Below are 13833 nucleotides of genomic sequence, written 5' to 3' on the forward strand. Positions count from 1 at the left end.
AAGGTATCCATAAGAAATGTCAGACACCAAGATTTTTTTCTTACCCTTAGTGCTTCTTAAAATACTCAGAGCTAATCTTAGGTTATACTTTATCACCACAAACTGTCATAGAAAATTCAAGCAATTCCTAGACTACAAAAAAAAAAAAAAATTAAATTGATCCTCTAGCAAAACAATGTCTCTGCTGCCTTTTTCACCCTTGCTTTCAGCTGTGCCAGGGTTCCAGCTTTTGCTGTAGTGAAGCTGCACTGTATTTGCACAATAAGTTGTATATTTTTATAAAGCATTAACTTGTTTGCAAGCTGGGAGAACACTCTATGTTAGTTGGTTTGCAAGCAAGTATATCTTAGCAACTCCTTTATCAGGAATATCTTGCCTTAACACTTTGATCTCTGCTATTTCTAAAATTTGTTGCTTGTTTGATTTTCTAGGACTGCCCTTTTAAAGTTGGGCAGCTGCAGCCTCTTAAAGTAGCTATCATTCAACTGGCAGCTGTTAGCCGTATCTGGCTTTTCAAGTCCAGCTAAAAGTAGCTGCTATAACTTTTCTGAGAAGATGTTATTTAACTTATAGAAGGCTTATGACCAACTTCTAAATCTTCATTTTGAGGTCATACATGAAACCGGAGATTCTGTAAGCCTGTTCCAGGAACAAGTACTGGGGACTTGAGGGATCTTAGAATCTAGCTCGGATTTCATCAGTCTTTGTCATCCTAGATGAATCATTTCTGCATCCTCAGAAAGAACGCCTGGAACATTTGTAAGATCCTCAACTCCTGTAGCTCTTTTTCTCCACCCTTTCTAATTTTTGAATGAAGTATTGTGAGAATTCACACCTTCCCCCAACACCCAAATCTGGAGAAAATGATCTTGCTAAGGGTTTAAACCACAAATTTCATCCAAAAATAACCTCTCGGGAATCTTTATCAAGCTGCTTAAGTATTTGTAACGAGAATGTCAGCAGGCAATGTTTGCAGGGTTTGTAAACCAAATTGTCTGAGGTAGCAGTATATATTCTGATGTTATTCTAATCTTGGCATGGATGAAACTGTGACACCCCCCTGCAGAGTACAGCTGGGGTGATCTGTGGGGGGAGGTTGTGTGAAAGGAAAAAAAAAAAGCGGGGGGGGAAGACAGTGGGTTTAATTGGAGGCTGAAAATATGGATCTCTGTCATAAAACAAAGTATCGATTATCTACTGTGCCTAAATTAGATGTAGCCTTGGTCCAGAATAATCCTAACTTGACCTGAGCCCAGATGTGAACTCTGCAGCGTCCTGGGGTACCTGCTGTGCTTGGACCCCACCAGGGTTTAGGCCTCAGCATCTTTTTGGGGGTGTGGGAGTGGGGAGCAACCTATTGGGGGGGGGGTAACCCCTATAGTTGGCTCATCCTTTCAGGGGAGTGGGAATACGCTTGTAGAAAGCCTCTAGGTCAGAAACAAGGTTTCCTCTCCAGAGCCAGAGGAAAGCTTTTTTTATTCGGTGGCTTTATCGAGGAATCGAGCCCTGGTGTTTACCTAAACAACTGCTTTACTGTACGTTGTAATTAGCCTTTTCAAGCTAGAAGAATGTTAGGAGGGTCATGTAGTTAAACCCTGGAATTAGTCGCCTGTGCAACCTGAATTTTGCCCTCTGTGCATGTTTTAATTGCCATGTGTGATCACGCTGTGTTTTTCCTACAGCCTGGTGCCTTCATCAGCGTTCGGGAAGGATGCTCGGTGTTGAGTAATGGCTCTACCAGCAAATCCTTTACCTAAACCCCGAGTGGTTTCACCTCCAGAAGCCTGTACTCGTGGCCTCCTCCCCCGGGGAGCTAATGCAGCCCCGGTAGAGCACGGCCCGTACCGGAGCGACGCTCGGTACCTCGCCTGCCACCGCTCCCGCTCGCTCCTGCTCAGACGGCGCTGCGCACGCGCGGTGAGTCCTCGCCCTCCCGCCCGGATGGCGCAGGCGCAGCTCCCGCGGCGGGCGGGCCGCCATCGCGGAGGGCGGCTGACAGGGCCGCTCTCGCGAGAGTTGCAGCGGGAACGGCGGCGGCGGCGGAGCAGGCGGCGGCGGCGGCGGCGCGGCGGGCGGGGGGGGGGCCGCGGGACGGGGCCGTAGCGGCAGCCGAGGCGGCGCTGGAGGGGCGGCCGGGCCGGGCCGCGGCGGGCCGGGCAGGCGGCGAGGACCCTCGGGCGGGGCGGCGGCCCCCAGCGCTGCGCGGTGAGTCGAGGGGGTGTGTATGGAGGGCGGGCGGCGGGCCGCCGACCCACCCCCCCCAGCTCCGGTGAGGCGCGGGGAAGGCCCTTCCCGGCGGGGCCCGGTTCCCCTGCCCACCGCGGGCCTTGCAGGGGTGGGGGACATGGCGGCGGGAGGCCCCCGGTGCCGCGGCCTGGGCCCCGGGGGTGTTCCGCCTCCCCCCGCTGCGCTCCGCGGGAGCCGCCTCAGCGCTGCCCCTGCGCCCCGGTGCTGTGGGCCCGGGCTCTGCGGGGCCGGCGGGGGTCGGAGTGAGGCCCCGGGCTGTGGAGGCGTTATCTGCTGGGCGAGACTGCCTGTCGAGGGCCGCGCTCCCTGTTTGGGTCCGCCGGACGGGTTTTGGTCTTGGGTCGTTTCCCTCTTTGCCGTGCGTCTGTGGAGGGTTGGCCGGTGATGGTTATTGGGACTTATTTTTAATATTCCCCGGAAGAGTTCCATAACTTCTGGCCGCTTCCCGAGGTTAAAAGGTTGTGAATACCCTGTAGGCAGGTTAGCATCCATACCTCTCTTTCTCCGAAGACCTTTCGGGTCATGTTTCAAATGTGAGTTGCTATGATAAGAGGGAGACTTTTTTTCTCTTAGCCTCTTCTTTCTCTTCTGAACTTCCTGCTTGAGATTCAGTGTTGGTTTTGTGGGATAAGGTTTAACTTGGCAATATAGTTTCAAATAATCTGCAGAAGACAAGGATGCAGTCTTGTTAACTCCCACAACGTCTGACTCAGACATCTCTTTTATAACCTAAAGAGAAAAATACTCTGTAGAACAGTTAATAACTGTGAGAGCAATTCATAGATAAGTATAGTGTTTAGGGAAGTTCATTCCTTGTTTTGAAATTATTAAATGTCTGTGGTCAAGTGCAAAAATTTGAAGGGTCACAGATTGTTAATCATCTTCAAACACAGTGTTGTTTGTAGTCCATTTCTGGGCAAACTTAGGATATTTGATATGAGAATTTGTGCCATCTTTTATGATGATTAAGTAATGTAGTCTTTTAAGTATTTCATAATACCAGGCAACCTTGTAACATTTGAAGCTGCTATATGCAGTTTAAAATAAGAAAAAAAAAAGTGTCAATAAATAAATTCTGGCAGAGGTGAAGTTTTCTATTGTCTGATAAAATAATTTGATCAGGTAAAAATTATCTGTGCTTTGTGCTGTAGCTTAGTTTTGTAAGTGATATCTTGACTCGTCTTCTAACAAGATATTCTTGAGGAAGTTCGTATGTATTAAGCTAGTAGATCACGAGTAGCATTTATGACCCTGAATGTTCTAGCTTTTATATGTTGATAATTTAATTTACATTTTACCTCATTCATTTATTATGTTATACTTCCTTATTTGGCAAATTTGAATTAGTGCTCTGCCCTTACAATTTTTTCTTTCTATTCTTTTGTCTAGAGCCTGACACTTAACATTTCTGCATGTCTTCCAGATGATGTATCCACACATTTTTCTTTCCGCTACCCTCAGTAATGTTTTGTCCTATAACAGCTGATGAAGCTTAGGATTTGATTCTTTGCAAAATCTTCCACTGAATGTATCTTCTTTCTTCCCTCGCTTTGGCTTTTCTAAACTGTCTGTTCTTCTGTTCCTGCCCGTATCACTTTCCAGAAGAACAGTAAAACAGTGGAAAGAGAACAATGAGAAAGCTCTCTCTTGCTAAAAAAAAAAAAAAAAAAAAAAAAAGCTGTTGGTAAGAGCAGTGTAAAAAGCCTACTTTTGCCTGTGTTTTTTGAAATAGCTTTTGGAAAGAACGTGAGAATTGTCTCTTGTTGGCTACAGGAGGTTTGTATTTATAATTACTTGTATTCCATCCTGAGCTGCAGCACTGTATTGCTAATAAAAACTTACTGTTAGCTGCATCTGCTGCCTTTTCTTCCTCTTCACCCTGTCAGATTTCTTAAGAGGAAGAGAAGTATCTTTCTCCAAATCACAGTAAGGCAAGAGATAAAAAACATACTGATATTCTTAGAAATCTTAGTCATTTCTCTTAGGATCATCTGATAGTTCTTGTAATGGGTATTCATTGTATTCACGTTTCGACTGTTATTCATTCATACCTGTCTTACTCAGTTTGAAGTCTGTGGAGCTGGGGTATTTGCAGTGTGTCCTGTTGCACTGCCGTGTGCCTAAAGCAAATACCTACAGCTGTGCTCTCAGTGGGTAGAGACCTACCACTACTTCCCCAATAAGCTTGTTTTTTCCCTTCTTGTGCGGTGGGTTTGTTTGTCTTTTAATATTATGTGGCTGAATGTCTATCAGAACTTATTTAATAAGATCAGTGAAGAGCAAATGCTTTCTAAGTTACTTAAAGGGAGTTGATGTTCTAAGTTTACCTTTTCTGACATTAGCTGTGTAAGTGTCTTGGTTTAATATTTTCAAAGCTTTTCCCTAATTTATGTGTAACTTTCATGCCTAAACTTCAGCTATGCTTTAGCCTAAAGTCAGGATGGTTAAAGTTTTGTTCTACACTGCAGCTGTTGTTAGTGTTGTTACCTAGAAACATCACTCCTTTATATGCTGACAATATATTATGATGGTGGTAGTAATATGAAGGCACATTTAAAGAAAATTGCGTGATGAATCTCTCTTTCATCTTGAATTGTGCTGGAAAATTTCCCAATGTTGTACTATTGCTAGGCTTAGGGAAATGCCGGTATAAGTTCTTGGAAATGCTGCATCAGTTTCTCTAAGTTGTGTGTTAACTCCTTCAGTTAAAAAAAGTTCTTAGATGCTACTGCAGTACCAGCTAGTAACACTTTTGTACCCCAAAGAAAGGAACATTTAGCAATTGGCAGTAATTTCTTTCTTTAAATGTCTTGAGCTTATAATGTATTCTTTAAGTTGTGCAACTTGCTCTTAAGTTCTTCAGTTTGGAAGTTAGGGTTTTCAAGCAGTATTCCCTTAGCTGATGGTGTTTGCATGCCCATATGATGGTACCCATCTTCAAATGTAGCATTGTGCTGTTTGAAACACGAAAACCTTGCTGCCAGCAATATTTATCCTTTAAGAAGGAATAGAAACCAATGACGTACAGGACATGTAGACAGTATGCTTGAACAACTGTTTGCATTTTCCATTGCTTTATATGCAATCATTCGTGTTGCTCCTTGATATTGTTGTAGTAGTAGAAAATTATAAATACCATCAGTTAAAAAACCGAGAGGCCTGGTTAGAAAGATGAGGAGATGGTGAGCTGAACACAATAGATGCCGGCAAGGGGAAAATGCTCCCAGCGAAGGGAAGTAATTGTTGCTGCTTGTATGAGTATGCTTGTGTGGTGTGGAAGACTGACATCAGAAAGACAGATGCTTTTTCATCAGCATTGAAGCTAAAATGAAGTGTTTTAGAACCATGAAAATGTAACTATGATGTGCTTCATGGTTTTAGTTCTGCATGTCGGTCAAAGCTTGGATCCAGTATATTCATTTCCAGTAGCTGCAGTGGCAGAGGCGGATTGTTTAGTTGCGATCTTGGTGGCTGTTGACAGCTTTGTCAGTCTTGCTGATGCTTCAGCAACGCTGTGTAGGCATACCAAAGAAAACCCCGAGCCCTGTCCACACGGGGACCTCACTAAGCTCGTCTTTTTTTTTTTTTTTTTTTTTTTGATGAAGGTAAATCCTGTAAATACCTCTTCTCATTCTGCCAGTTCCCTGTGATAGAAATCTCAGTTCTGGTGTTTGCCTTGGGCTTCATTATTTATAGGGGAGCTGGAGGTTGGGCAAACACGGGGCTCATGGAATATAAGCATGTTAATTGCTGAACTGCATTTATGTAACGCAGGTTTTTCTCTGAAATGAGAAAATACTATTGCCATCTGCTGCCTTTGCATATAGCAGGGCTCTTTCTGGGCCATAACCGCAGAGACCAAATTAGCAGGTGCGTGGGTTCGCTGGTGTTTGTCAGGTCTCTTCGGTCTTGAATTGCCATTGACAAGTACCAGCTCTCTGCTGGTTCTTCACAGGGGTATTCATGATGGTTTTTAACTTACAGACTGTCTTACTCGACTTTTTTCTGATCCCTTGCCTTCTCTGCTATCAAATGTAGCTGGAGTTAGATTAAATCCTTCTTATTCTAACCTGAGATCAAGATAGAAGCCTTTTAAATGGTTTCAGAGTGTCTATATATGCCTTGCCAGGTTTGATGTCACTTCTTCTCTGGGCCCATAAGAGATGCTGAACTCAAACTTACTGATTTTCATGCTGTGCTTATGGAGATTTTTTTTTTAACATGTTCTGCTGCTCAGGACGCCGGAGTTTCAGGATGGGTGCTTTTGCCCAAACTTTTGTCTCAATGTGATGTTATTTTAGGACACTTTTTGGTAGGCATTTCAATTCCAAGAAATTCCTATTATAGAGGACCCTCAGGATTCTTCTCTGCTTTGCCTAGCTTACTGTATTTAAATTGATATGAGCTGTATGAATGGAAAAAACCCCAAATTATCTGTGTAAGCTGCATCTCCAGCATGGCCTTTCCTAGTGGGGGAGAGGAGTGCGTGGCCCTTTCGCACCCTGGGATGGAGCTGGGGGGGTTCCGGGGTTCTGTGTCCCGGGAGGGCCGTCCCGCCGGTTCCACCCCGCTGTCGTTACCGGTGCAGGAGCCGGTGCCTTCCCGGGAGAGGCGGTCCCGCTGCCGGGCGGGAGAGGGGAGGACCGGCCCTCCCGGGGCGGTGAGGCCAGGGCGGGCCCTGCCCGCCCGGCTCCCCCGGGGCGAGGGGCTGGCGGCTCCTCCCGGCGGGCCGGTGCTGGCCGCGGTGCCGCCTCCCGGGGCCGTCGTGGCGGCCATTGGCCGCGGGACGTGTCACTCGGGGAGCCGGGCCTGGGCGAGCGGCGGCGGGAGGAAGCGGCGGCCGCGCCGCGCCGGGCGGAGGGAGCGGCCCTGGGCGCGGCCCCGGCCATCGATCCGTGCCACTTCCCCTAATGGCCCGTCTCTTCCTCCTCCTCCCCCTCCCCTAGGGCGGATCGTCCCCCGGCCTCCCTGTATGTGAGAGACGGGGCCGGCGCCTCGGAGGGAGCCGGGCCGCGGGAGGAGCGGAGGCTTCGGGGAGCGCTTCCTTCCCAGCGCCGTGCGCGGCAGCCCCAGCATGGAAGCCATCGCCAAGTACGACTTCAAAGCCACCGCGGATGACGAGCTGAGCTTCAAACGGGGGGATATCCTTAAGGTAAGTGGAGGGTGCGGGCTCGGAGGTTCCCTCTTTCGCTCTCCGCCTTTCAGCTTCTCTCCCGAGTCTCTTCCTGTCCGTCAGACCTGACCCTCTTCTGCGTCCCCAGCAAATGCCATCTCCCGTTTAACAGGGTACCTCAAGATTTCTTTAAGAGCAAGGAGGGGGTGTTTTGTTTCTGTGTTAAGCATGCATCCAAAAGTCTCTCATTTATCTCTTCTGAGACTGGAATATTTGAAAACTTAGTCATGAACATGGTAGCAAAGAAGCAGAAGTACAGGATAACCTCTACACTAAATTCCCTTCTACAAGAGGAAACCCCTTAAACTAATCAAGATCAATTTTGTATTCCTTTCCTTTGCCTCCTGCCAAGGATTCCAATATCAAAGAACAGTGATTAGATTATTTCTCAGTAGATAATCTTTTAGCATCAGGCTGTCAAATATTGGTGCTGAGTTTTATCTTCAGTCCTGATGAACTCGAGTGATAAGCTTGTGGCTGAATATTTAATGGGTCTGTGAAGATATAAGTGGATGTTGGAGTGCATTAGAGGAATTTTGGTCTATAGTTCTTTCAATGTATCAAAGCCTTTTTAGGCTTCATCTTTGCTATATTAAAGGAATTTGAAAAATACTTGAATTTCTAAAACTTTATTTGAAAAAAAAAAAAGGACATGCAGAACAAGCCCAAAATTTTATCTGGGGGACAAGTAAAATATAGTGATTTGGCTTCATTGAAGCATAGCTCTGAGCTTTGTTGCTTCCAAGTAATACAAAACATATTGCAGAATGTTTTAACGGAGTTTCATTCAGAGTCAGTATTTCTCCATAAATGTATAAGACGGACTTTACCTTCCTAGAGGGATGTATTTAGTATTAAAGTATTTTAAGCTGCTGCTTTCTAAAATGCTTTGAGTAGAAACTGTTTCGAGAGGTGCCTATTCTGCAGATGCGAGGCTGTATCTTTGTGTGTGCTGACAAATCAAGTCCTGCAGACCTCAGTGGGATTACTCATCTGCTCAGAATTTTTGCCAAGGAAGGGTTGGATTTTACTATTTTAAAATAAGTTGGGAAAAACAACCTCTGTGTGTAAACTTAAAATGCATCTTTTATAGCTGATATTTCAATAACATAACTGTGGCTTTGTTAAAAGTGCAGGAATATTGTGTGGCCATCAACAGCTAAAGGTTGCAAAAATGCATCCTGCTGTGAGATTGTTAACTTTTAAAATAATGTATGTATCATACATGCCAGGCCCGTAATTGGCCTAAAAATGCCTGTTAGACCTGTACACCTCAATTCCAGTGTTTATGTAAACTACCAGAATATTTCCTTTTGCAGTTTTTAAACATCCCAGACTGTCAGTATTTTAGAAGTCTTCTGTGATAATCTTTCTTTTTCTTAACCTGAGCTGTATTATTCTATTTTGGGTTACTATTAGCTGCCTTTAGCTTTTGTAGTGCATTTGAAGTAGAACACAGCTGAAATAACCTTGTAAAAAATGCTGAACAGGAAGGAAAAATATAGTATGATGAAATATAGTTTATTTTAAAGTGTATTTATAATTATTTTTGTCTAGTTTGGTATAGGAGTTTGCTGAAGTACATGAAAAAATGTCTTGTAAAATTTGTGTTCATTTAAAATATTTACTTCTCTAAGAATTAAAGGAAAAATAACTTTTTTTTAGACTTTTGAAAGTTTAGTCTGTGCTAAAACTTTCAACTGTGTACAGTGTCCCAGTTGCTAACAGTAAGACCTTCTTGAGTCCTTGCCACTTGATGTCATCCCATAGATAGAAATTTTGTCACATGGTGGTATGTATGCTGTTACACTACAGTAATCATTGTATTTTTCCTAGAATACAGAGCGGGATTTTCCTACTCTAAGGATGCAGCATGGTAAGGTTCAATGTCTAAAACTGGCAAATTTCAGACAAATAAGCCAACAACAATTAGAATTGTTACAGTTCACTTTACTCAGACTGACAAACTTGTGGCGCGTTGTCATTTTGAAAGTCTGGTTCACTTCAAGTGTGTTTCAGGTTGTGGAAATTAATTTCTGTCAGACAAGCCAGATCTGTTTTATTAGTGCTTTGCTCATGACAGAAATCTCAGGGTATCCCATTCATGTGCCTCACGTGATCTGTCTTATTAATCCGGTCAGTCTTGCTGCCCTCAAATGAATTGGGAAGAGAAATAAACTTGTAACGTGTTGAATGCACCTGTGTGCCTTGCTCTTTAGGTATCCCTTGCTCAGATGTACATGTAACTTGATGTGTAGTGAAGACTTCTTTAAATCTAGCTATTAGATACCTGTCTTGGTGCACCTCTGGAAAGTCAAGTTAGTTTGATGGCATAACATGATGGCAAAAGATTGTTTCGCAGAGAAACATTATACCTCGGCCACACTAAGGAACGAACAAAATTTATAACGCTTCAGTTCCCACCCTTTAAAAGTTCATGTTTCTCTTTATGGGGAGAGAAGGCAAAGATGCACCCTGTCTGACTCCCTCTGACTTCAGCAGATAACTTGCCTGTGATGTCATGGTGCCATTACTGCTGCATACCCACGTATTCGGGACTTGATTGAATAGCATTTGAAGTGTAGCCATTAAGCTGGTTGTTAGTAATCTTGTGGCTGGTTTCCAAAAGTGAGTGAAGATAGTTGACCTTTGGCTTGCAATTGTAAAACAGCTGAGTGAAGAGGAAAAGTGCTTGGCCTTTTCTTTTGTGGGCACTATATGGTAAAAGCTGCTTCTATGATTTTTGTAACCCTGGCAGTATCTGCATCCCCTTACCCTTTTGTCTGGTGGTCCTGTAGCAGTGTGTGGTATTGCCATGCAGGAGATGCAAACCGACAGCTTTAAACTTCTTAAATACACTAAATACTACCTGCTGAGCCTTTTCCAGAAAAAGGAAAGGTTGCTGCTTCCTTACGTGTCTTCTGATTACAGTACAGTGCTGCAGCTCTCAAGATCACTGTTTTCATGTGCTGGTGGTTGTTTCACAAAAGCTTGTTGGTGACTGGCATCTTACTGGGGGCGTGAAGATAACCTGTCCTGTTATTTAAAAAAGTGAAAAAAGGAAACCAAGGGGTTCCTACTTGAAATTTTGATTTACTGTTTCTCACTTTGAATAGCTGGTGATTGTCATGATGCTTTTTCAGCCTTTTCCCCTTTCACTTGCTGTATTTATTGAAGTTGGCAGTAGTTAACTTCAGTCTCTGTCCATATTTGTTATTCAGGTTTTATGTCCCCAAAATCTGTTGTATTTCTAGCAGCTTCTGGTTTTGTTGGCCTTTGTGCTAATTGGCAAGTATCCAGAACTAAAGTGTGTTAATACTTGCTGGTGGTTTGTCAGGAGCAGGGGAGAAGGGAAGAAAAATCTTCATTCTTTGTCTCATCTCATCATTTCTTTTCTCTGTTCCTCCTACACCTAATCTGAAGTGTACAGTTAATACCATGATGCTGCGATAACTGTTTCTGCATGCTTAATGCAGAAGCACTAAACATGTTTATGGATATCTTGAATGTCAGAATTGTGGTGGGTTTTTGTTTTTTGTTGTTTTTTTTTTTTTTTTTTTTTTTAAAAAGCTATAGACCACTGCTTCGTTTCCTCTTTCTCCTCCTTCTGTTGTAGGGTTGGGGCATAGCTGGAAAGTGATCTTCTGAAGAACTGAATAAGTTCCTGTTCTCAGTAGTTGTCAGTATAATTAATTCAGGGGGACTTAGAGACGTTTTTATGAGTAAAACTATTCAGGTGGTGTTTTAAATAGTGGACCTTCATAATCTTTAATTTTGGGATTCTCACTTTTGTGTGACGTGCAAACCAGCTGCCCTATATGCTAAAAGAAGGAATTCCTTCGCAGGGTTTTGATCATTTGACAGTTTTGTTCAGCAAAGTCAAGGTTGGTTTTCTTTTCCCTACTCTGATCATGTACTTGACAGTCGGTGCAGGTTCAGTTCACGTGATTGCTTACCACCAGACTTATTTTCTTTCTGTCAGCCTTTAAGAGGATTGAGCGTTTGCAAACAGTTGATGCTGAGATGGCGTTTTCAGTTCCTGCATGAAAAACATTTTTCTGTGTCTGGATACAGTGAAACAGTTTTGAATAAAGGGAGGAGTATGGTAAGCAAGGGGAGCACGATCTCCTCTTCTTCCTCATCCCTTGTCTTTGATTTCACCTGTGTTGGCTGTTATGTCATGGTGTCTGCTAGAGCAAAGAAATTCATGGCTTGCTGAAGAGTAGTGCAAAGACTTCCTCTGTTTTGGGTAAAATTGTCTTCACTCTTATCCTTCCTTTCCTTTCCTCATGCACCTCCTTCATCTTTCCCCATTTTTTAAAGGGGATGGACTCAGTGTGATCTTGATGTTTTTAATAGTGAGAAACAGTTTTCTGAATTAATGATTCAGGCAAATTGCAAGCACTGTGCGCTTTATAGTGAAATAGGTCAAATATTAGAACAGGTTGCCCAGAGAAGCTGTGGAATCCCCATCCTTGGAGATACCCAGCCAAGTCCCTGAGCACTGTGATCTAATTAGGCTTGTTTTGAGCAGGAGGGTGGAGTGGGTGACTTCCAGAGGCCCTTCCAGTCTACGTTATTCCGTGACTTAGCTGTGAGTGTCAACTCTATCGTATGTGATGGTTGATACACTTAGGTCATGTTCCTTGGCTGATGGCCTTGAACAAAGATGATATTTTTCATCAATGTGTGATCGATATTGCCATCTAAGAAGACGAAACTGTCAGAAAATTAAAGATACTCATAAAGACAAGTACAGTTATCTCAAATGTACTTGATTTGTCGTTCTGGCAGTTGGAGATCAGTGTTACAAAAAGATGCTGCTATGAGAGCTTGCATTCTTCTGTCTGCCCAGCTATTCATGGGTATTCAATGCCTATGTTTTTAGTATGAACTTCTCAAATGTTCTTCCTCTTATGTATGATGGTTATCTGGAGGAGGGATGTGTTTTATTAACCAACTGTTCTAGGCATTGGGGGGAAGGGTTGTGGGAAGGAACTACATGACCTCCACAAGGTGCATGTGCCTAAAAAAGAAAATGCTCATGTTCTGTATTGTGAAAGAGTCTGGACCTGCTTAGAGCTGAGATTGCATTGCTGAAGGTGTCTGTGCAGAAGCATAAACGTGGAGTATTCCAGACTGAAGGTGTAAAGTGGTGTTTGAAAGCAAGGAGTAAACACATTCCTTCTTAAAAATGGCATCTTTGTTTTTATTTAGTAGCTATTTGTGCTGATTATTTAAACTCGTCACTGAAAGCAGAGAAGAAGTAGCTCTTGTGAGCTGTGTGCTACCTGAAGCCTAGTGGAGTTTTGAATGTCAAACAGGACACCGATTAAAGCTAGTGGTCAGCTCAGCTAATTTTATTATATTGACTTAACATGTATTGCATTCTATTATAACCGTGGAAATGATGCTATGTTGAAGCTCCAGCTGCCTTTTGCCAATTTAATAGAAGTGCTATTGTTACAGCTTCTCTGTGAGGTCCACCTTTTCATAACACTGGTGTGACAGACTTCTGAAGAGTGTGAGCATAGACATATCAGCAAATCAAATTTTGTCTTGCTAAATTATCTATCTGCTTTGTTTAATGTGTGTCGAACTGCAACCAATCTGATGTGCTTCTGTTCTTATTTACTAGCAACACAAAAATGTGTTGAACCTCTTTGGTTCAGTGACATGTCTCGTGATAACTATCTGATGAGAGAATGTCTGAGAATTTCAGGTTAATAAAATCTGTTATTCTGAGGGACATCCCAGGTGTTAATGGGCTACCTTTAATTTAGAGGTTTTTTTCGATGGAAATGTAAAGCTTGATCACAGATGGGGGAAGAAAAGACGGATTATGACTTTCAGTGGCATGTATAAAGGAATGATGCTGTCATAAATGTAGTATTCATAGTTTTCCAGTCTCTATGCAGAGCCCTGCTGATTGGGGGGGGAAAGAGGGATCCTGCCTGTAGTGAAATTCAGGCTTTTCTGATTTTTTACTCTAACCGATAAGGATCCAACTAAGCGAGAGGAGATAAGGAATCCAATCTGTCTGTGTATAGCTCAGCCTGGCATAAGCAGTGAACTATATGACCCCTTGGTAAAATCCCTTGTGCTTTAAAGTTGCCAGTGGGTGTATACCAGAAATCAATAACTAAAGCCTAAACCTCAGGAAAAAAAAGCACTGGCAAACCTAATTCTGTTTCTTTGAAAATTAAAGACAATTAAGCATTAGTCCCTTAACAACACTGGAGACAAAAATCTTATAATCTCACATGGAGCAAAAAAGGAATGTAATTTACCAAATGTGATGAATTTTACAATATAAATCTAAACTGGAAGAACTACAAAAGATAACATTAGGACACTTTCACGGTTGCTGTGAGACTGAACTGTTGTATTAATTTAAGGCTATTATACTGATG

The 13833-nt window shown here is 43.2% G+C and overlaps 1 protein-coding gene across 1 annotated transcript in view; it reads left to right on the top strand.

Annotated features, from left to right (window-relative positions):
• The first annotated feature begins 2064 nt into the window (after positions 1-2064).
• Positions 2065-13833, top strand: part of GRB2 (growth factor receptor bound protein 2) — a 52982-nt gene continuing 41213 nt past the window's right edge. The window contains exons 1-2 of the mRNA XM_074607970.1: positions 2065-2205; positions 7194-7399. Of these exons, the coding sequence (XP_074464071.1) occupies positions 7322-7399 (78 nt within the window). The 5' untranslated portion in view covers positions 2065-2205; positions 7194-7321. The remainder of the gene's footprint in view (positions 2206-7193; positions 7400-13833) is intronic.

The sequence above is a fragment of the Larus michahellis genome, chromosome 14, assembly GCF_964199755.1.
Source record: "Larus michahellis chromosome 14, bLarMic1.1, whole genome shotgun sequence".
Classification (NCBI taxonomy): Eukaryota; Metazoa; Chordata; class Aves; order Charadriiformes; family Laridae; genus Larus; species Larus michahellis.